Source organism: Mytilus edulis, chromosome 9 (assembly GCF_963676685.1).
Source record: "Mytilus edulis chromosome 9, xbMytEdul2.2, whole genome shotgun sequence".
Classification (NCBI taxonomy): domain Eukaryota; kingdom Metazoa; phylum Mollusca; class Bivalvia; order Mytilida; family Mytilidae; genus Mytilus; species Mytilus edulis.
The window spans coordinates 20,480,548-20,506,233 of record NC_092352.1 but is presented as its reverse complement, the minus strand read 5'-3'; the positions used below and the strand labels follow the sequence as shown (position 1 = coordinate 20,506,233).

Sequence of the window (25,686 nt, the reverse complement as noted above, 5' to 3'; positions counted from 1 at the left end):
GTTTATTTTCGGTTGTCTTGATGGATTCCAAACTGTGCAGGCATATTCTACTATAGGTCTTACCGTAGCTGTAAATGCTGCTGCTTTTACTGGTTCAGCTTAATCGTCAGTTAGGTTTCTTCGCATAAAAATCCCATTGTTTTATTTCAATTGCCTTCAATTTTGTCAATGTGTCTATCGTCAATCCCAGGAAAGGTTGTTGATGATTCTGGTTATGCCTCGGTAATTACTGGGATCAGCAATGTCGGCGTGTATGTCTGTGAAGTTTGTATTGGGTATCTATTATTTCTTTGTTAACTGTGGAAACGTAATTCACTTTAAAATCTATGAAAATTAGAACACCAAACAAAACTTTCCATAACTATTTAGTCAATGTTATGTTATAGTACTGTTATGTGCATCGCACAAAGATCCCAAACTGACTTCATTCACCGGCTGCTTTGTCAGTAGTTGCAACATAATATGTTCAAACTTGCAACAGTGTGTGCATTGACGAATTGCGGCATGCATTTTAGATGACAAGCAGCACATAAACTTGCATTGTCAATACTCGGAAAATTGCCCACCTTTCAATTGATTTAAACCGCCAAATTTTGGTGTTTACTTTCCTGTAACAAGTGCGTTTTAATGTAGTGAATAATTTTATAAACCTAGAATAACAAATATAACATAATTGTCTTATTTTCACTCAACAACGAATCATAAACAAACTAGATTCTATGATCCTATTCAAGAAGTGTTATGGTGACGTTTACGTCTGCAGTGGCATCACCTTTCTTGTGCAAGACTAAATAATGCACCAAAAGCAAGACACTGGTTTTGAAACACTTGTAAAGAATTTTGAAGTTATCGATTTACACTTTCATTTTTGAAAATTTATGCAATATTTTCATAACAATTTTAAATGAGAATACCAATTTTGATATGCATGCTTTGCTAATGTACTTTATTTTTAAAAAAGATATTTTTTTATATGTAAAGTAACTTTTAATTTAAAAACTTATGGGATATTTTTTATTGGTATATCAACTTTATTATTAAGACCTCTATATAAATCGATATGTTGCCGGACCCGGCAAAAAAGCACTCATTAAAAAGTGTTGTTTTTTTTAACTGAGCCGGTAGCATATAACACACAGGGATTGTCTTATTGGAACCGCCAGACAAAGTAGTCACTGTAATAAAAATAATTAAAATGTTCCACTTCAAATATTACCTTATTTTGGTCCTCTTTTCAAAATTTTGGATTTTAATCAACGTAAAACAGTTCTTGTCCTTTGTTGCACATTTATTTTGCGTTTGTTAAACGGTTTTTGGTTGTATCGTTTGGACACACCTATGCGCATGTCATTGGTTAGATGTCATTAGTTCCGCTCGATGCAACGTGTGAGACAAGTTGCCAAACTAGCGGTATCTTTGAAAAACAACTGCATATTTCAAAGATCCCTTAAATTAACCCTTCAGCAAACACACATATCTCCTTTCGGTGGCATATTTTATTCTAGGTCAGCCTTTGCGACGATGTCATACAGTGTCACAGAGCGAGGATGTCCGAATTCTTTGGAATACCGAATGTTTTTCAGTAAGTTTTATAGTTTAATAGTGCAGTGGTAGCTTTGTTCCACCCAAAAACCTTTCACTTAAAGCATCAGAAATTGAGGAAACAAATACCCATCAAAACTAAATTATATCAATTATATAAGCATGATTAGTCTACCTGTTCTTGTTGACTGTTGTTCCCATAGCATGCAACAGGTAGTTGATTTTAATATAATATTTTATTTTTTTTGTTAAATTATTTTTGATCTTGTTAAGTAATGCAAGCGCACACCAAACAGTGATAGGATAGTCAACTTAATGACGGTGGTCACTTAGTGGTAGAAGCAGAAGTATTCATTAGAATTATCCTGTTAAAAGAGATTCTTGATCTGTTGATTGAACCAATATGAAGGTAGTGGGCGACCAAAACGGGAGCTGTGGATCCTCAGAATAACAAAATCATATGTACCTGACGTCAGAGCCCAACTGCCAAACTAAGTAAATCAGAAGGGATGGACTGGGTGCCTGCCCCCCCCTTTTTTTGTGGTGAAAAATTGGTTGATTATATAGGGCATCAATGAGGCATGGATTGAGTGGGCCACACTCATAGGCAGTCGGTGGACACCCCGCCCATTAAGTAATAGAATATCAGTTTTGTAAGAAGGTGAACAGGTTTTAATTGTATATTGTATATGATTTTTAAATCAGAATGAAAATTTCAACAGTGTACATGTACATTCACTACATTGTAGTTTTCCTCATTGAACTTTTTCTTCTTAATATTTTCCTCTTAGATATTTAGTTGGTAATTCCTCATTTCCTGAGTGGAGACATTTGTCCTGAGGTAAAATGTTTTACTACTCTGAAACTATTACTGCTACATTAAGATATGTAATTTTTTTATGTATAGTCCTTTGATGACAACAGTTTTCAGGGCTTAGGCCGGGGATACATGTAAGTGAGGGTTGTAAAATTCAAGAAATTACGGATGAATCTGAATTCAATGGTACATATTTCATATTTAAGTCAGGGTTCTGAAATTAGTTTGAAGACATTTGGTAAATGGTTGGTGTCAAGAAGGAAATATATTGTAGGATTTTTTTAACTTGAAACATGTCATGTGAAAAGGGGAAAGGTGCATCAGCAGGCACTATAAACTAAAAATGTATGTCTTGCTTAATATTTTTTCAAAGAAGTTGTCTCAATCTAAAACATTATTTTTCAAAAATGTCAACATATTTAATTCATTTATCTTAAAATCACATTAGATTACAGTATACTTTGAAACTGTCTCAACTCTCATTCCTTTAACTGTCCCATTGTCCATGTCTTAGGGAGTTAACAAAATTGTTTTTGATGTTGACGAAGTGACTTTTGTTTCAGCCAATGTTGCTGTTTGTCAATCTTAATTTTTACATAGATCATAATAAGATAGTTTTTACATTGATAAGAACGATTTGATTACATTTCAGATGGACCAAATGGCAATATCATTTCTCCTTTCCATGACATCCCATTATATGCTGATGCAGACAAAAAAATTCTCAACATGGTGGTGGAAATTCCTAGGTGGTCTAATGCTAAAATGGAGGTAGGTAATGGTATCAAGAAAAAAGGATGTATACATATATATTTAAAAATGTCATTTATTTAATCTTGCTTCTCAAAAAAATGTTTAGTGGTCTGGAACGTATTTAGAATAGCTAAGATAAAAAATTGGCACTTTCTGAAGATAGGAGCCTGTAATTCAGTGGTCGTCCTTTGTTGCTGTGCATCATATTTGTTTTTCCTTTTACATTAATCAGGTCCTTTGTTTTCTATTTTGGTTTTTGTTTGTCATTATTGGGCCTTAAATAGCTTACTTTGCAGTACATGTATGTGTTTTGTACATAATTCAGGCAGTATAGAGACCTACTTTGTACATGTATAGCTTATTTCGAAATCATTTGGTCTCTGGTGCAGAGTTGTTTCATCTACAATCATACCACATCGTCTTATTTTTAATAAATCACTGTACTGCTAAACAGCTTGAAAGTGTAAAAATCTAAAATAAACGAAACCAGGAAGGTTAACATAACCCATTCTGTGTTTAATAAGATGATATGTTGAAAGCTTATCATGATATTGATATGTACATTAGATATGTTGCATCATATTTCATGTATGAAATAGCAGACATGAAAAAAAATATAAAGATTAACTGAAGACAAAAATCTTGTGAAAAAATTTCTAGATAAATTGTGTTCTATGCTGTTCAACAAAGGAATTATATATTATAAGGGAATAAAAACTGAACAAAAAAAAACAAAATATTAAGATTCATCCATATAAATTATATCATGCATGAATTGAAAGATCAGTTTACTTAATATTTCAGACTGTAAAGAAATCTTATAGTCTCATCAATGTAATCAATAATATTATCTGTTTGTATAGATTTTTATTGTTATTGAATTTTGGATAAAATTATTCTTCTTCTTATAATCAATTATCAGTATTTACAACATTATAAGTTAGCTAATTACCACTCCAACCTGTCTTGTAGGAAGATTATCATGTAACATGTTATCTTTATTTTACAGATAAATAAAGAAGAAAAATTAAATCCAATAAGACAAGATGTGAAGAAAGGGGCACTACGCTATGTAAAGAATGTTTTCCCACATCATGGGTATATCTGGAACTACGGAGCTTTCCCACAGGTGAAGTACCCATTCTCTTTGTCTCGTTTTATTTACATTGATAAAAGCTAATATTGGAACAAGGTGTACTTTGATAGTTGGTAATCTTCTTGTACATGTACTTGTTATCTGCATTGCAAATGTCAATATATGAAAGAAGATGGATGTATCTTAGTTATTGCAGCTGTTTTTATGCCCCAATTACGATAGTAGAGGGGCATTATGTTTTCTGGTCTGTACGTCTGTTCGTCCTTCCGTTTGTCTATCCCACTTCAGGTTAAAGTTTTTGATGAAGTTGAAGTCCTATCAACTTAAAACTTAGTACACATGTTCCTTATTATACGATCTTACCCATTTTAATGCCAAATTAGATTTTTGCCCCCAACTTCATGGTCCAGTGAACATAAAAAATAATAGTGCGAGTTTCAGGTTAAAGTTTTTGGTCAAGGTAGTTTTTGATGAAGTTGAAGTCCAATCAACTTGAAACTTGATACACATGTTTCCTATGATATGATCTTTCTAATTTTAATGCCAAATTAGATTTTTTACCCCAATTTCACGGTCCACTGAACATGGAAAATGGTAGTGCGAGTGGAGCATCCGTGTACTTTGTACTTTTGGTTGTGAGTCGCTCAAGGTTCTGGTGTTATGCCCCTTTTCAACTTGGAAAAATTAAAAAAAAATGTTTTCAGCACTCTAAGTAATGTGTTTTATGCCCCACCTTCGATAGTAGAGGTGCATTATGTTTTCTGGTCTGTGGTTCTGTTCGTCCATCTGTCTGTGGTTCCGTTCGTCCGTCCAGGTTAAAGTTTTTGGTCAAGGTAGTTTTTGATGAAGCTGAAGTCCAATCAACTTGAAACTTAGTACACTTGTTGCTTATGAGATGATCTTTCTAATTTTTAAGCCAAATTAGACTTTTGACCCCAATTTCACGGTCCACTGAACATAGAAAATGAAAGTGCATGTTTCAGGTTAAAGTTTTTGGTCAAGGTAGTTTTTGATGAAGCTGAAGTCCAATCAACTTGAAACTTAGTACACTTGTTGCTTATGATATGATCTTTCTAATTTTAATGCCAAATTAGATAATTACCCAATTTCACGGTCCATGGAACATGGAAAAGGATAGTGTGAGTGGGGCATCCGTGTACTTTGGACACATTCTTGTTTCATCAAAATTTCATGATACTCGTAAGATCAAAAACTAGCAGACAGAATTAGAATTTGTTGTAAGTCGGTTACTACTCAAGAGTTATGCCTCTATTTAACTTATAAAATTGCAAAGTGTAAACAAGGGCATCCATGTCCTTAGACATACTCATCTTTTTTTTTTTTTTTTTTTTTACTTTGAATGAATCAAAAATGGCTTGTGTGTGTGAGGAAGTTATGCAAGAAGTGTTACATAATTAAGTAGAGTTGAATTGAAAGAAAAATAAACTAACCAAAAACAACTCTAAATGAAATAGTGAGTTGGTTCATTTATTGTCAATTTACACCTTTAACTGGTCCAGCAGATTGAAAAAATAATATTGATAGATATAATACAAACTGTTGTGGAAACATGTTTTACTAGAATCTTTTGTTTGTAGACGTGGGAAGATCCTGACCATACCACTGAGGAAACAGGAACCAAGGGAGACAAAGATCCATTAGATGTCTGTGAAATAGGATATAAGGTATGATTGTCTGATTATAATTTCTAGGTTACTGTGGATTCTTTAATATTCATTGGATATTTCTTGGGTACTGGGGAACAAAACATATAAGTGTTCAATGAATTACAAATTTTCTAAAGGAATGTATGCAGAGTTTGCCAAAGCCGAGAAATTAAATATCCATGAATGTGAAAGTTTTCCGCAAACTATGATCATGATGATAATTGGTCCCCAAGAAAAAACACAAATCTACAAAAGTACACCAAAATGAAGATTTTGTTTAAAATTATAAGTAAAAAATATATGTTTTAACATATAATTTGTGTATTTACACATTAACATAATATTTGTGTATTTACACATTAACATAATATTTGTGTATTTACACATTAACATGATATTTGTGTATTTACACATTAACATATGATGTAATAACTGACAAAAGATGTAGGCAGTTTATGTTTGGTTTCATAAAACAGCTGCCTTGTATAAATCATTGTGATCTATTGATTGAACTCAACCAGGCTTGAACAAGAAAAGTGTCCTAGTTGATAAAGTATATGATACAGTTTCAGGATCAGGATAATTATCCAAATTTTTATACATGCATATATTTTAATATTAAACATTTTTTTTAGGTACACCCAAGAGGGGCTGTGATACAAGTGAAAGTTCTAGGTACCATGTGTTTAGTTGATGAAGGTAATAGCAATATATAGCCTATGCATTTTAATGTTCTGTGATGTTACGGTTGTGTTATTTGGGGTGGATGGGTGATGGGTTGTAATTGGCGCTGGTCCGGTGGTCCAAGACCAGTAGAATTTGTGTCGGACCAGTAGATTTTGTCAGCTGGTGGTCCAAGACCAGTTAATTTTGTCAGCTGGTGGTCAGTGGGCTAGTAGAAATTTGTCGAAAAAAATCACTGATTGCATTGTCGGTTTGTTTGCAAACAAATTTACATGCCAAATAAATTTCACAGTACTTGGGGTACTAAATTTTACAATTGATCAAGTTAATTCATATCGGGCGCCCTTCACAACAACACAAAATGTGGAAATATTTGAAAGGAACGCTAGACAAAAAAAAATGTCATTCAAGAAGAAGATCAAATAAATTTATGAAATTAAAAAAAGGAAACGTAAATATTAAAAAAAGCGAATTGTTAAAGTCATAAGAAACGAGTGACTGGTGAAAAATAATGTTCATCCAATTCTTGAACCAATGCATGTATATATCATAAACTTAGTCCTCTGTGCACGATTTTATCATTTTTAACGCAAATATATCGTATAATCGTCAATTTTTTTTTCTATCTGTCTGTTATGATTTAACAAATATGGCTACTCATTAAATGATGTGTTTTGAAGCCGAAGTTTACCGATTGTCACCTTATAGTAAATAATCAAGAAAAAGCATGGGTATTTAGCACGTGTTTAACATTATACAATCAGGTAATTGTTTATTTTTAATGACAGATCCATGCGTATTGCTATCACCGGATTTTTACGAGGAGGGTCACGCTTAGGTCACTATGCATACGGAAAATATGTCGGCGAATTGCTTCCTGGCAGCAAGCAAATAAAAATAAGTAAACTTCTACTAAATGTGGACAAATTAAAGAATTTTCCTCAGAAAAAAGTATATGTACATAAGTTGAATAATGAAAACTATCTATTTAGTATTAAAAAACATATGCATATTTTTTTTTAATTTGAGGTTTCATATGACTTTAAAATAAAAATAGTCGATTGCAATGTAGGGAATTATATTACATGTAAAAAATTTGTCCAGTCAGGAACCTTATGGTCGTCGTTAGGATTGTGATGATGTGGAAGACAATGTTGACATTTTTCAGTCCTTTATCCTGATTTTTATAAACTTAAAAGAAAATCATCAAAGCCTTTATCAAAATACGGATCAAGATTCTCTCTTTTTCCTTTTTACATATATGTAAAAGAAAGCATGAAAATAAAAGTAAGCATCTATCATTTATATTAGTTTTTGTCAAATGAATGTAGGACCAGTAGATTTTCAGCTGGACAAGTACATTTCTAAAGCCACTGGTCCGGCTGGTCAGTACACAAAAAAGCTTATATTCGACCCCTGGTGGGTGATAAAGATTTCATGAAAAGCCATTGTTTTGATACCCATATCCTCAAGGATTTATCACTTCCTTTGATACTTAAAACAAACTCTGAACAAAGTAAGATAACTCAAATTCAAAAGATATCATTTGCCAAAGTATGTTTTATTGACAGATATGTAAGTACACATTGAAAAACAAAGCAAACTTTACCCTGTAGTCCTCATAAGCACATTGATTGTTGGGATTAGCAAAATATAATGAACTAATTTATGAAGTTTGAAATTATTCCTACTCACATAATGCATATTTTAAGTCTGATCTTTCTTAAATAAAATCCATGCCGTAATTTGTCTTGTTTGAATTGTTTTACATTGTCTTATCAGGGCCTTTTATAGCTGACTATGCGGTATGGGCTTTGCTCATTGTTGAAGGCCGTATGGTGACCTATAGTTGTTAATGTCTGTGTCATTTTGGTCTTTTGTGGATAGTTGTCTCATTGGCAATCATACCACATCTTCTTTTTTATATATAGGTTTTTGCTTAGGAAAGTTAACAAGGTGAGACCTATAAAATGTATTTTGTCACACTAGAATTAAATTATTTTTCTAAAGTCATTCTATTGAAAAACAGTCAACACATTTTTTTCATTCATAAACATTTATGAGCTGTATTAATCATAAATGCTATCATAAAAACGTGTCTAAATGTTTGCAGATAGAAACAGCTGTTACAAAATTTATTAATGATTCAGTAGTTATCAGACAATAATATGTGGGTTTTCTTTCAAATTTCAAATGAAGCATTCAGAAAAAAGATCTACAATTTCATTCATAAATATGTTCAAAATCTTTATCAACATACATGTAACAACACTTTAAATGGATTGTTTAGTCGCACATTTAGCTGATATTTTTCATGAAAACAAAGATTGATGTGTAATTGATGTTGATTTCTTTACATTAGAAATCACTGATACACTTTGACACATATTAATCTTGTTGAATAGTCCATTTGAAGTGAGTTATACTCCACTAATAATGACCAGTTTTTAAATTGTTCCTAAAGAAGGAGAGGGGATGTAATGTCCTGATATTTCTATTACCCTGCATAGAAGAACAAAAAGTGTTACAGACATCCCCACTCATGCCGTTCAGTGTTTATTTGTTTGGATGATGATATGGCTATTTTATGTATTTAGTCCTTTGATAAATCTGACACTATTTCTTATTCCACTTAATGTATAGTACATGTATATGTTTTGAATTTTATATTTTGATTTTCAATGAATAATTTAGTTTTCAACTTGCTATATTATCATTCAATATGACATAAAAGTCTTGTTTTTATGCCTCACCTACGATAGAAGAGGGGCATTATTTGTTCTGGTCTGTGCGTCCGTCCATCTGTTTGTCCGTTCATCCCGCTTCAGGTTAAAGTTTTTGGTCAAGGTATTTTTGATGAAGTTGATCATGAAGTTCAATTAACTTAAAACTTAGTATGCATGATCCCTATGAAATGATCTTTCAAATTTTAAGACCAAATTAGTGTTTTGACCCCAATTTCATGGTCCACTGAACATAGAAAATGATAGTGCAAGTTTCAGGTTAAAGTTTTGGGTCAATGTAGTGTTGGATGAAGTTGAAATGCAATTACTTGAAACTTAGTATACATGTTCTGTATGATATGATCTTTCTTATTTTAATGCCAAATTAGAGTTTTTACCCCGCTTTCATGGTCCACTATACATAGAAAAGGATAGTACCAGTGGGGCATCTGTGTCCTATGGACACATTCTTGTTTTTGGTTTCATTTGATTGCTGTCTCTTTGACATAAACCAGGCTCCTTTACACCTAGATATCATTGCAGGGGCGTTAAGTGTTACCCTTGACCATACCTATCTTTCTGTCCATCCCATTCTTGTCCTTGGACACATTCCTCCTTTATCTTAAAATATTCCACATTGAAATCCTTTTTCATTAAATGAATCAAGGGTCAATTTTATATAACAGAGAAAAAAACACAATGTGTCATGTTCAACCATATAAAAGCAAATATTGAGTATATTTGAACTTGTAATAATGTTAGACGAAGAAAAGTAACTTTTTATTGTATTGCCAATAGATTTACATCAGATTGTCTTATTCTCAATTGTATGCCAACAGGTGAGACATATCTCTGTGTCAATAGCTTATGTGTTTATATTTCAGGTGAAACAGATTGGAAGATAATAGCTATAGATGTAACAGATCCATTAGCCAAAGATTTAAATGGTAAGATAGTCAAAAAAGGGATTAAAGAAGGAATATCTGATATGATACTGAAGTGAATTATCCAAAATTACCATGAAACTTGATTTGTTTACTTGACAGGGGATATAAGCCTATATACCATGTGAATAAAAAATGGTCAAAATGTAAAAGATAATATCCAGACACTCTAGCATAATATAATTGTTATTTGGGCTTCACATAGAATATGGGTTCATGTTCCATAGTTGTGCCCTATTTCTCCTTTGTCTGACGGTACAAGGAATATCAGTGTTTTCCCTAGGCTATTCATGCATGGCGGTACCGCTACGCATAAAATTTCGGCCGCCATGCATATTTCATACCCGCTATGCATCCCGCTATGTGTGAAATTTTTATTATCTTATAATATGAAGTGACAATTGACAAAACTCTACAGGTGTTTCAAACTCAATGTACTGATAATTGATCGTAATTAGATGCAACGCTCTGATTTTACAACCACGTTGATTAGATAGAACAACATTCAAGACTTCGATTGCATAATAGAAATCGGGAGTCCAAATTGAGAAATATTATAGCCTGATACAGCTTCCAAATATCCTTCCGTGAAAAAATAAAAAGTAAACCTTTTGCAGTATAAATTTTACATTTTGAAATCATAAGTCTGACATCGAAATATTTATATCAAATGCAGTTGATTAGTTGTAACAGAGAATACACATCATTGGGTTGAAACATGATATAACTTTGACCTCTGTAGCAGAGTTCAAAATATTTATGGGTCACTGAATATTCACAATTCAGATCGTTTTTATACGACCGCAAAATTTGAAAAAATTTTCGTCGTATATTGCTATCACGTTGGCGTTGTCGTCGTCTTCGTCGTCGTCTTCGTCGTCGTCCGGCGCCGAATACTTTTAGTTTTCGCACTCTAACTTTAGTAAAAGTGAATGGAAATCTATGAAATTTTAACACAAGGTTTATGACCACAAAAGGAAGGTTGATATTGATTTTGGGAGTTTTAGTCCCAACATTTTAGGAATTAGGGGCCAAAAAGGGCCCAAATAAGCATTTTCTTGGTTTTCGCACTATAACTTTAGTTTAAGTTAATAGAAATCTATGAAATTTTGACACAAGGTTTATGACCACAAAAGAACGGTTGGGATTGATTTTGGGAGTTTAGGTTTCAACAGTTTAGGAATTAGGGGCCAAAAAAGGGCCCAAATAAGCATTATTCTTGGTTTTCGCACAATAACTTTAGTTTAAGTAAATAGAAATCAATGAAATTTAAACACAATGTTAATGACTACAAAAGGAAGGTTGGTATTGATTTTGGGAGTTTAGGTCCTAACAGTTTAGGAATTAGGGGCCAAAAAGGGACCCAAATAAGCATTTTTCTTGGTTTTCGCACCATAACGTTAGTATAAGTAAATAGAAATCTATGAAATTTAAACACAAGGTTTATGACCATAAAAGGAAGGTTGGTATTGATTTTGGGAGTTTTGGTCCCAACAGAATAAGGGACCCAAAGGGTCCAAAATTAAACTTTGTTTGATTTCATCAAAATTGAATAATTGGGGTTCTTTGATATGCCGAATCTAACTGTCATGACTGTGTATGTAGATTCTTAACTTTTGGTCCCGTTTTCAAATTGGTCTACATTAAGGTCCAAAGGGTCCAAAATTAAACTTAGTTTGGTTTTGACAAAAAATGAATCTGTTAGGTTCTTTGATATGCTGAATCTAAAAATGTACTTAGATTCTTGATTATTGGCCCAGTTTTCAAGTTGGTCCAAATTGGGGTCCAAAATTAAACTTTGTTTGATTTCATCAAAAATTGAATAAATGGGGTTCTTTGATATACCAAATCTAACTGTGTATGTAGATTCTTCATTTTTGGTCCTGTTTTCAAATTGGTCTACACTAAAGTCCAAAGGGTCCAAAATTAAACTTAGTCTGATTTCAACAAAAATTGAAATCTTGGGGTTCTTTGATATGCTGAATCCAAAAATGTAATAGAAAGCAAGAAATATCTAATTGCAAAATATTGTGCAATAGCAAGATTTTTTTTTAATTGGAGTTATCTTTCTTTGTCCAGAATCAACTTAAATCTTTGTTATATACAATATACAATGTATATTCACTTTTTACTACCAACTGATAAATTATAATAAATAACATTCAGTGATAACAAGCAGTTTTTTTACATCTTAATATTTTATGATGTATTTAAATGAGTAGTTATTGTTGCAAACTCCATTAGAAATTTTAATTGAGATTAGTTTTGGAATAAGGGAAAGGGGGATGTGATTAAAAAAATTGGGTTCAATTTTTCTCATTTGAAATTTCATAAATAAAAAAGAAAATTTCTTCAAACATTTTTATGCCCCACCTACGATAGTAGAGGGGCATTATGTTTTCTGGTCTGTGCGTCCGTCCGTCCGTCTGTCCGTTCGTTCGTTCGTCCGTCCGTCTGTCCCGCTTCAGGTTAAAGTTTTTGGTCAAGGTAGTTTTTGATGAAGTTTAAGTCCAATCGACTTCAAACTTAGTACACATGTCCCCTATGATATGATCTTTCTAATTTTAATGCCAAATTAGAGTTTTTACCCCAATTTCACGGTCCACTGAACATGGAAAATGATAGTGCGAGTGGGGCATTCGTGTACTGAGGACACATTCTTGTTTTGAGAGGATTAATATTCAACAGCATAGTGAATTGCTCTAAGAGAAAACAAAAATTTTAAGTTCATTAGAACACATTCATTCTGTGTCAGAAACCTATGCTGTGTCAACTATTTAATCACAATCCAAATTTAGAGCTGAATCCAGCTTGAATGTTGTGTCCATACTTGCCCCAACCGTTCAGGGTTCAACCTCTGCGGTCGTATAAAGCTACGCCCTGCGGAGCATCTGGTTGTTTTGATGTTTTTATTTTTGAAACTGATCATGCTGATCTTTCAAACTAGTTTTAATCCAGAAGAAAGTAAAAACATTGCTTGACTGTACCTTAAATTGAATATCTATATCCAAATTAAATTAATTAAAACTGTAATCCATGATCACAAATTGAATGCTTTGTTTACAATTGTTGAAAGCCATGTGCTTTTTGGCGGGAAAATTCGGGAAACCCCTTATTAACAGGAAACAGTTATATTTCATTGTTATTTATAGACAGTAGGAATTTCATTTTGGACTGCTAAGATTTATTCATGAAAAATTAATAATTTCTTGGGGTGAAACTGATAATACTTTTTTTTTATTAAAATAATTTACATCTAGGGGTATGAAAAGGGGGCTGTTTTTTTTTTTTTTTTTTTTCAATAATATTACAAATATATATAAAGTTCACCAGTCTGAAAATACATGGTTAAATGGATTTTAATTTTGAAAAACTCCTGTTTATTTAATTCCTTTATTATTTCCATCATAATCAGAAACAAGCTACATGTATAAGGTATTTCAAACATATATTTTTGGCTTTTATCATGTTTATATAAGAACATTCAAGACTATTAATATGTATGTGCCTGCAGTAAAAACAAACCTGGTAGAGCCTAAAAAAATTCTACAGGGCCCTTGAAAAAACTTTTGGATCCAGGCTGGCCTTGAGAGAAAATGTTAAGTATTGTTCCTGACTGTATTGCAGATTTATGTGAAGTTTTTAAACTGACATGCACAATTCATTTCACAAGTGTAATAAAAATAATTCTACAAAACAACGCCGCGCATCGCGTTGCAAATTCATCTTAGACCCACCATGCATCAAGAATTTTCTAGGGAAGACACTGAATATGAGTCCATATTTCATGTGAAGATTGTGAATTACATAATAAATTAAACAGTACCTAAATAACACACATTTTGTACATTGATATGTTCTGTTTCACAGAAGGTTTGTTATTCATCTGATAAAATGCAAGACCTCCAATAACCAGAAATTGAATATAAATAAAACAGATGCAAAGTCATAAGTCAATAACCTAAATTTTGATTGTTTACTTCATTATTTCAGGTAAATTGCAAAAGTAACCATTTGTTAATGTTTTTTTTACAGATGTTGATGATGTAGAAAAATTTATGCCAGGATTTTTAAAGGTTTGTATAAGACAGTGACATTAAAGCTGAACTGTTGTCCATTCAGAACATTAGTATTTACAGCTCAGCTATCCCTTACTGTCTGGAGATGTGGTATGATTGCCAATAAGACAACTATTAACTAAGGCAAACTGACAAGGGTGTAAGCAGCTTTCAGTATGGAAAGCCATGACTGCCTTATGTTAATGATTGGCATTATATGTAGTGCTCACAACATTATATGTAGTGCTCACAACATTATATGCAGTGCTCACAACATTATATACAGTGGTCACAACATTATATGCAGTGGTCACAACATTATATGTAGTGGTCACAACATTATATGCAGTGGTCACAACATTATATGAAGTGCTCACAACATTATATGCAGTAGTCACAACATTATATGAAGTGGTCAAAACATTATATGAAGTGGTCACAACATTATAGGTTTTTTGTTGATGAAGGTGATGATCCATGAAAGTGATGACGATGTTTGATGTATGGTAAGATGATTCGGTAAACTTCGTTCTTTTTTAGCCGAAATTACCAAATCCATATATGGTAATGCCCAGCAAACAATTAAAGTCATGTTATCATTAAGACAGTATACAATATTTAAAACTGATTGATACATGTATAAGTAAGGAAAAGATGAAACTAAAAGGTGAATGAATGAACTAGTTCTATTCGTCGTAAGAAATACGCATGGCATAATGTAAGTTAAGTAATGAAAATTTTAGTTAATGAAATATCGAAGGACAATTTGTATGATATATTCCTCCAGTTTATTTCCTACTGAAGAACTTTAGCAAGGTTCCACTTTATAGTCAGTACTCAGTTTTAAAAAGCTTAATTACCTTTAAAATAAAATAGTCAGCTTTCTATAACACCTAAGTGCCATATTACGCTAGCTTATATATGTCATGATAGAGTCATTTTTGGCATCGATTTTCAGAATTTGGCATTTTTACATGAATTAGTATCTAGCAGATATGGAAAATGCAGTTTAAAGCATTTCATTGTTGGTGTTTAACATAACTTTACATCAATTATTCCAATTTTTATACAAGCTTTTTAGCACGCCAAGCAGTTTGTCTTCTAAATATGACCAGCAGTCTTATATAGGGATATAAACTTTCATAAGAGAAATTTACCCTTTCAAGACCCAGTTTAACATTTTCCATTTAAAGTTATCATCTCTTATGAAAACTGAGTTTGTGGGGGTGAATAAAACGTTTACTACATTTGTTCGTCAGTCTGCACGTTAATATATGAAAAAAAGTGGTAAGCTTGCCAATGAAACAACTTTCCACAAGAGACAAAATGACACAAAAATTAACAACTATAGGCCACAGTAGGGCCTTCAACAATGAGCAAAGCCCATACCGCATAGTCAACTTTAGAAGGTCCTGAAATGATAAATGTAAAACATTCCAAACGAAAAAACTAACAGCCTTATTTATGTACATACAAACAAACAAGCGAAAAACGAACATGTATATAACACATTAACAAACGACAACTACTGAAATAAAGGCTCCTCCTGACTTGGGACAGACACATATATACAGAATGTGGCGGGTTTTAAAATGTTAGTTGGATACCAACCCTCCGTCTAACCTGGGACAGTGGCGTAACAGAACAACATAAGAACGAACTATGAAAATCAGAAAAAAGCCTTAACTCATCAGATGGATACAAATATAAATACATCTAACAAAATAATAGAGTGGATGTGGGTGGGTACTTGTATATTCCAACAACAAAAAGACCCTAAGTACTGATCTGAGAGTACTCACAGTTACTGACAGCTAGTTCAAAGCTACTAACAACTAATAAAAATGACATGCATCTAAGTTTTGCATTTAGGTAAAGATGGAAACAAACTGAGTAAAAAAGAACAATTTACTATTATTGGATAGTAACGATTGTCCATGAAAAAAGAGTCTTCTTGACCTAAATTAATTCTGGTTAAGATACACTGCATATAATGGTGTGAGCACTGCATGTAAGGGTTTGAACACTGCATATAATGCTAATCATCAACATAAGGCAGTCATGGTGTTCCATATTTCGGGCACTAAATGGCTCTAAACAATGAGCTAAATCTGTACAGTTTAGTGAGCTCTAAAAGATACTTGCAAGACAAAATGGGAAACAATTCAATAGAGAAAATGAGGCCTGATTCATACCTTAAACAAATTTGGTAGACAGCAACTAAACAACTCCTGGTATATGTTGACAAAAATTGAACAAATGATGAGGGTTTTATATTTTCTGTTTCAGAATGCCATTCGCTGCCTTGTATGTTATTTTGGTCGACATTTTTCTTATTGCCTCTTCTCAACCTTATTAAATACACTTGATTGTTGTGTTAGTCACTCTGTTAGAGGGTTGTACAGGATGAACATATTCAGTTTGTCAATAGTTTGTACTTTCTTCACATTTTTTTCAAAATACTGCAGGATTTTATTGGTTGGTCTGTATAAGTAGATTTGTAAGATGCATTATAAAGTTAAAATTAGTGAGAACTTGGCAAAAAGAAATGAAAAAAGTACTAGCCTTTGTCGGTTGAATTGGGTAAAGAAAATATCCATAACTGTATTACCTTGTAGGGCAATAGAAAATAGTATAAATGATAAGACCTATACAACCCTCATTTTATATACTAATTTTCTCCCAAATAGAAATACATTTTAATCATAGCTAAACCAGAAAAAACTGATTAGTGTAAGAAGGCCTCACGACTTCTCTAACTCTTCTATAGGGACCAAAAATATGACTTTTACTGTTTTATTTAGAAGTAATTTTTATGATTTGTAAAATAATTTTTAATATTCGGTGTGCCAACTTCAAGGTTTAGGATACCCAAATTCTGCACAGATATTAATAGTTTTTTGGTGTAAATGCTCTATCAATATCTCACTGTTGGTCAATAGGTCATCAATTGTTCTTAACTTATCACTGATTAACTTCAATTGGCACAATGCAAATCAGGCTTTCAAATTTAAACTGGTGAAGAAGAAACCAACAATTCTGTCATTACTGTTTTATGCCTGTATGGTGAAGTAATGAATATATTGTGTTTAAACTTTTGGTACATATTTCATCCCAGAAAATAAAAACTTTCTTTTGTGAGTTCACATATCATTCCTTTCAAGATAAGGAGATGTACATGTTGAATGACTAGCAATGAGAGAACTATCCAAATACATGGATGTAGGTAATTTGTCTCTTTTAGTCCTTTGCCATGAAAAGATTATGTTTTCAAAATGTAAAATTGAGAATGGAAATGGGGAATGTGCCAAAGAGACAACAACCCGACCATAGAAAAAAAAACAACAGCAGATGGTCACCAACAGGTCTTCAATTTAGCGAAAAATTCCCACACCCGGAGGCGCCCTTCAACTGGCCCCTAAACAAATATATACTAGTTCAGTGATAATGTGTTTTTTTGTATCTTTCCTTCCATAACTTCGTTTTCCTGTGTGACATATATATTCAGCGAAGAATTATGTCTTCCAATAATGCTCGTCCTAGTTTGTTTATATTATAAAGATAAGATGTTGTAGTATGACAACTATCCAAAGAACAAAAGTGACAGGTGATCATACATATGTTGTACATATTTTCGTTTACTGTTTTGACATTTTAATAAATTTGAATTTAACACTCCACTGTTTAATTTTGAATAATAAAACACACTAAATTTAAAACTAATTGGTACTCAAAAAACCATATACCAAAAGTGTGTTTACAGTGACTTATCTGTTGCCTAGATTTTAAGTTTTTTATACGATTGCAAAAATTGAAAAAATTTTGGTTGTATATTGATATCACGTTGGAAGCGTCGTTGTCGTCGTCATCGTCTGAAGACATTTGGTTGTCGCACTCTAACTTTAGTAAAAGTAAATAAAAATCTATGAAATTTAAACACAATGTTTATGACCATAAAAGGAGGGTTGGGATTGATTTTGGGTGTTTTGGTCCCAACAGTTTAGTAATTAGGGGCTAAAAAGGGCCCAAATAAGCATTTTTCTTGGTTTTCGCACAGTAACTTATAAGTAAACAGAAATCTATGAAATTTTAACATAAGGTATATGACCACAAAGGGAAGGTTGGGATTGATTTTGGGAGTTTTAGTCCCAAAAGTTTAGGAATTAGGGGCCAAAAACAGGTCCCTTATAAGCATTTTTCTTGGTTTTTGCACAATAACTTTAGTAAAAGTTAATAGAAATCTATGAAATTTTAACACAAGGTTTATGACCACAGAAGGAAGGTTTGGATTGATTTTTGGAGTTTTGATCCCACCGAATTAAGGGCCAAAACTAACCTATGTTTGATTTCATCAAAAAATCAATTATTGGGGTTCTTTGATATGCCAAATCTAACCGTGTATTCAAATTTTTAATTTTTAACCGGATTTTTGTGACAAAAATGTCGGTTATTGATTTGGGGATGTACGGCGGGCGGGCGGGCGGGCGCCAATCAAATGTTGTCCGTGCATTAACTCGTGAACCGTTCAACCAAAGCTTTTAAAATTGGCGGGCGGGCGGGCGGCAATCAAATGTTGTCCGTGCATTAACTCGTGAACCGTTCAACCAAAGCTTTTAAAATTTTAATATGTTGTTACTGACAAATATACGAAGGTCAAGTTTAATAATGGCGATTTTGACCTTTACCGTTCAGGAGTTATGGTTCTTGAAAGATTGAAAAATGGAGTTTCCAGTTGTGTCCGTGCATTTACGCATGAATGTTCTACCAAAGCTTCCCAAATTTTAATATGTTGTTACTAATGACAGAATGGAGGTCAAGTTCAATAATGACGAATTTGACTTTTACCGTTCAGGAGTTATGGTTCTTGAAAGATTGAAAAATGGAGTTTCCAGTCATGTCCGTGCATTTATGCATGAACTGTTCTACCAAAGCTTCCAAAATTTTAATATGCTGTTACTGATGACAAAATGGAGGTCAAGTTCAATAATGACGATTTTGACTTTTACTGTTCAGGAGTTATGGTTCTTGAAAGATTGAAAAATGTTGTTTCCCGTTGTGTCCGTGCATTTTCTCATGAACCATTCAACCAAAGCTTTTGAAATTTTAATATGTTGTTACTGATGACAAAATAGAGGTCAAGTTCAATAATGACGATTTTGACTTTTACCGTTCAGGAGTTATGGTTCTTGAAAGATCGTAAAATGGTGTTTCCATTCACGTTGTTGCATTTACTCATGAACCATTCAATCTAAGCTTTTCAAATTTTAATATGTTGATACTGATGACAAAATGGAGGTCAAATTTAATATTGACGATTTTCACTTTCACCATTCATCAGTAAAGGTTCTTGTGATATTGCCAGGACACAAATAAATGTTAATAAATCCGGTTTGCTGTCGTTGTGACAGCCTCTTGTTGATCCTGTTTTTAAATTGGTCTCTATTAAGGTCCAAAGGGTCCAAAATTAAACTTAGCTTTATTTTAACAAAAATTGAATTCTTGGGGTTCTTTGATATGCTGAATCTAAACATGTACTTAGATTTTTGTTTATGGGCCCAGTTTTCAAGTTGATCAAAACTGGGGTCCTAATTATTATATTAAGTATTGTGCAATAGCAAGAAATTTTCAATTGCACAGTATTCTGCAAAAGCAAGAAATCTTCAATTGCACAGTATTCCACAATAGCAAGAAATCCTCAATTGCACAGTATTGCGCAATAGCAAGAAACCTTCAATAGCACAGTTTTGGGCAAAAGCAAGAAATATTCAATTGCACATTATTGTCCCGTTTTCAAATTGGTCTACATTAAGGTCCAAAGGGTCAAAAATTAAACTTTGTTTGATTTCAACAAAAATTGAATATATGGGGTTCTTCAATATGCTGAATCTAACCATGTATTTAGATTTTGGATATTGGACCATAATAGGTAAATGTCCAATTTAAAATATTTAAGTTTAAGTTCTTAGACCACATTCATTCTGTGTTAGAAACCTATGTTGTGTCAACTATTTAATCACAATCCTTTAGAGCTGTATCAAGCTTAAGTTCAGGGTTCAACCTCTGTGGTCGTATAAAGCTGCACCCTGCAGAGCATCTGGTTAACTCTTATATTGATAACTGTGGTATGATTAGATTTTATCAAGACTAGAGATACATGTGAATATTTAAGGGCAGATCTTAAACAAATTCATGATTGATTTATGCTTTTCCTGTACATGAGGTAAAATATTATTAGTGAAATTAGAGTTTTGTTAATTGCAACATTTGCACAGTATTTAGACCACTTTATAGTTCTGTATTATGTTTTCAGGCTACCAATGAATGGTTTGCAATTTATAAGATGCCAGATGGTAAACCCCTGAATAATTTTGGATTTAACGGAGAATGTAAAAATAAGGTAGGTTTGATTTGTAGTTATAGATGTTTTATATTGTAAAATTTGTTGATGACTACTTGTGGTAATATCTTAAAGGTCAAGGTCTTTTCTGATGTATAACTGCATGTGTTTAAATGGTGTCCAGACTATGTCTTCAACTCCCTCAGGCAAAGTTGACTTTAGATGAATTTGACTATTTATTTTAGGTATTTTTGGCATATAGCTCTTTAACGGTTTCAGTACTTACGCATCTTCAGGTTCAAATGTTTGGCTTTGAGCTTTACTGTTGAAGGTAAATCCAGAAAAGGGCTTTGTACGCATGAAATTATTTAAATTTTTGTTTTCAATTTTGCCCTCCATTCTTGTTTGAAGTGGCATCAATATTATAGCTTTGAAATAGGTAAATCTAAACATATTTGGTGATATTGAGTAATTTGACCAAAGCAGGAGTTCACTTTAACTCAACATTTATTTATTTTCGACTAGTTTTTCTGACAGAAAAAGACAAGTGCCCTTATTGTTTCCATGCAATAACTTCTCAAAGTATGCATAGTATGGTGGATATGGTCAGGACTATTATTTCATGTATTGTAATTGATGTACAAAAAATCAGGATATTTTACAGCTGCTTTTCCTAATGCTTACAAAGTAAAACTTTGTTTGGCTTGCTTGCTTTGTTTGTATAATTGTTAATACAAGCTTTGTAAATAAGATTGACATCTTTAAACAGATTATATAGGCATTGTTTGATTTGGTGTTATCCTATGGATTATACAATATAAAAACCAAGCAAGCAAGCTAACCAAAGTTTTGTTCTACATGGATTAGGAAATTAGCTGTAAACTTTTGCAATTCAAATTTTTTTTTTTACAAGAAAAACTTGGCTACATCAAAACAAATCATTTGACATATGTGTATACATTTAAAGAACATTTCCATTAATAAATTATGACTTTTTCAGGCCTTTTCAGAAAAAGTGATAAAGGAATGTAATGAACAATGGCAGCGATTAATAGGAAAACAAGTAGAATGTGATGATTTAGCATGGTAAGTTTATTATGGTCATATACAGGGGTACTTCTAGTTACTGTTTTATGCAAGAGACATATCAGGTTAAAACTCCTTTATCATTTTTATGTTTTTTGACACTTGTCAACAGAAAGTCTATGAATAATTAAGATTTTTAACTTTCTGATCAATTTTGTCAAAATAAGATTGATTGACGGTTGCTTAAAATTCAGTAATTAAAACCTTTATGTTTGAGCATGCTGATATTTACTATGCATGTGTGCAATTGTACTCTAATTTTAACAAGTACAAGAGTTGAGATTAATTGTAAAATGTGCACTATTAACTACCAAAGAATTTGCAATAGATTAAAATCATTTCACTTTCCTACTGTTGATTTTAACAAATTATTCTTCGATGGTTTAACAAATCACATGCAAAGTTTTACTCAATTATTGTTGAACGGTGTTAGGTTTGTACTATATAAAAATTTGACCAGTTGTACAAAAAAAGTTCCAGTTTTTAAGTCTTCAAAAAATAATTAAAATCACTTTAAAACAATTTGCGACCCTGATTACATATCTGATTTGCTACTTTATTCAGTGTTAATGCCTTTAACTAACAGTTCTTAATGAAGAAGTAATGATGTTGTTATTAAGTAGTGAAGTTTTTTTATTTCAGTGAAAACACAACAGTAGCAGGCAGTCCATATAAAATAGAACAAGGTGATGCTGAAGCAATTGTTAAAAAGGTGGGTTATTTGTACAAAAGCCTTACCCTTTGGAAATGAGATTTTGTTCAATTTCAACAGGCATATGTCCAATATTTTAATTTTACATCAAACTTTTTAGCTGATCAGTTTTACACTAAACTATTTTAGCTTAGGAGAATTGTAGACGCCATCAGTAGACAAAGTAACTGACCCTGTATTTTGAAAGCTCATTGCTTATCAAGACTCCTATTTCATGATATAAATATGGAATTGGGATTAGAAAAGTATTGAATGACAATATTTTGAAAAGGTGGGTCAGTTAATAAAAGCCTTTTTATTTGATTTTTTCCTTAAATTTGTTTGTATTACATAAACTTTTATGTTGTTTACAGAGTGCAGAGCCAGGATCAGCAAAAGATATATCAAATACAGGTATGCATAATTCATATATCACTAGTAATTTATTTGTCTGTCATTCTCTATACTAGCAAATACAGATGGATTTTATTGTTGGTGGTGTATAAGGGTTCATTTGAAGAACTCATTATATAGTCAAGAATACTCAAGATGATGATTTAACACCCATTTAGTAATACTAGGCATTCAAAACCAAAGACTGAAATCTGCAATGATACCTCTAATGAGAGACAAAATTTTTCAACATTAGAAATAAGACTTATCTCCCCTTCATAATGAACTTTGTCAGTTTGTGTTAAATTATACTTTGGAAGTGATAATATTCAATGACTTGTTTGTTAATTATTATCTAATTGTTTCATTTGTCTCAAGTCTCTACAGAACCCAAACAAATACAAAATTGGACTGTGTGAAGGTTAAGAATCCTTGAACTCTTGTTTTGTTTGAAAGAAAAACTAATATTAAACTGATTTTGATTATCATCCAAAAACAACTGATAAACTGGCTAAAAAAAGAGAAAGAAACCGACAGACAATAGAAAACTAAAGACTGGACAACACTAACCCCACTCAAAACTAAGGTGATTTCAGGTGCTCCAGAAGGGTAAACAGATCCTGCTCCACATGTGGCACCTGTCATGCATATCTTTTCAAAAGAGAAAGAATAAATAATTCATATATAATCTTATTTAATTTCAGTTGACAAATGGTACTACGTAAAATTGTGAGAGACATCCTACATAGTTGTAACAGTTAGCCCTTTCTTATCTCTACTTATATTAATTTGTCAAACTAGTAACATATCTGTGGATTTAGTTGTGAACATTTTATCTATATTAATTTGTCATTTTGATTTATATTTAGTAATTACTTTTTTTGGAAATTTTACATATTTCAGCAACATGACAACTTATTTAGCATTAGATCATTAATGTCTGTTATTGTTTGTCTAGATACATTGTTAATTTTGTGAGGGTTGTGTATGAATGCAGTGTTATGTGTAATCAAAAAACATTCCTACAAAAATTTTCAAATTGAAACTTGATCATGTGTTTACTTTAAATAGGAATGTTTTGTATTAAGAAATCCTTTATTATATGTAATCTTAAAAGGACCCACCAAAACTGCAGCATTATTTTACCGATTTTTATGGAAATCGTAATTTGTTATGGAATATATCAAAACAATGTCATAGGTATGCAGTATAGAGGAAGACCGTATTTATTTATTAATCCTACCAAATAGCAAACCATAATTTGTTAATAAATCTCAGTTTTGTTCTTGGTTTGTAGTTTAGTGATATGATAATTTTTTAGAAGAGATTTAAAATGTAGTCTTTATGAGTTAAACATTTACCTTTAATTTATTGGCCAAAAAGTCTATTGCATATGATTTTTAATGCAGGAACTAAATCTATTTTTTTTTATAATCAAACGTTCTTATCTTTTAACTTATTAGATTGGTAATTTATTGTACCGGGTACACCTTCAATTATTGCAAACTGGAATGTAAAAAACAGATTTAACTTTTTTTCAATGAACATTGATGTGATAAATTATCAATTTGTTCATAGAATATGAAATAAGAAGCTTTATGTCACATTTAAAAATTGTCTCTGTGTACAAAATAAAATGTTAAAAACCATATATTACAGATGATAGAAATTTAGATATGCAAATAAATACCCAATACAGCTTGACAATTGAGTCATATGTATATTGCATTTAGAGGGGGAAATTATGTCTCTTCTATTGTAAGGTAAATTTGGAAAATGAACTTGTTCTTGGATATCTTTAGATTAGACATTTTTACCGCTAAAATTAAAATTATTAATGTTTCAAATACAAAAACTACATACAGTAAGATATTATGTGTGAAGTGCCTTTGTAATGTTTGTCTTTTCAGCTTACAGTGAAGTGTCACAATAAATTGTTGAATGATTAAATGATACAAATGATTTATTTTGTCTGTTTTGACTAATTTTATGCTCAATATATGGAAAATTAAAGATCTTTGAAGTTTGGTAATTTATGTGTTCATTAATTTTATGCCTTCTGTATCTTTGATCAATTCAATGTAAAAAAACATACTACATACATTGCAATTTAAATCAATACAACAAATCAACCAATAAAATTAGAATAGATGACTTGATTGGACACCACAGCAAAATCAACCAGTCAATAGAAAACAGCTTTTTGACGATATAAAAAAGTGATGCAAGACACATGAAAATTAGATGTTTTTTGTCTCAGAAAGCTCGACATAGGGATAGTGATCCGGCAGCGGCATAAACTAACTTCTTATATTTAGTAAGATTGATAACCTGGATGCCTCATACTTTGTATAAAGATGCCTCATGTTATGAAGTTTCAGTCTGTCGCATGTCCATTGTCATTAGCCTCATTTTCATTGTTCAATGACTACTTGAAAAAACAGTTAGGATTTTTTGTAATGTTAATTCTCTCTTAATATGAGTAATAGGATAACTATATTTGGTATGTGCGTAGCTTGCAAGAACCTCTCACCCATCATGTGAGTTTTCACTTGACCTCAACTTCATTTCATGGATCAGTGAACACTTAAGTTTTGGGGGTCAAGTCCAAATCTCGGATACTATAAGCAATAGGTCAATTTTATTTGTTGTATGGAAGAATTGTAAGCTGTACAAGTCTTCCTAGCATGGTTCATCTGACCTTGACCTCATTTTCATGGTTCATTGGTCAATGTTTAATTTTCTTGATTTAAGTCTGTTTCTTAGAATCTATCAGCAGTTGATCACTATATTTAGTGTATTGAATGATTGTAAGGTGTACATGTGTTTCTCTTTTGGTTTATATGACTTTGACCTCATTTTCTTGGATCACTTTAAGTTTATGTGATAGTTGTA

At 32.1% G+C, this 25,686-nt stretch overlaps 1 protein-coding gene across 1 annotated transcript; it reads left to right on the top strand.

Annotated features, from left to right (window-relative positions):
• The first annotated feature begins 1,324 nt into the window (after positions 1-1,324).
• Positions 1,325-24,823, top strand: LOC139489627 (uncharacterized). The gene is made up of 12 exons (XM_071276249.1): positions 1,325-1,582; positions 3,012-3,130; positions 4,122-4,241; positions 5,807-5,893; positions 6,511-6,574; positions 10,167-10,229; positions 14,262-14,302; positions 20,595-20,681; positions 21,622-21,707; positions 22,350-22,419; positions 22,773-22,812; positions 23,496-24,823. Exons 1-12 carry the CDS (start codon positions 1,378-1,380, stop codon positions 23,522-23,524), a joined length of 1,011 nt encoding a protein of 336 aa, XP_071132350.1. The 5' UTR covers positions 1,325-1,377; the 3' UTR covers positions 23,525-24,823.
• Positions 24,824-25,686: the final 863 nt, after the last annotated feature.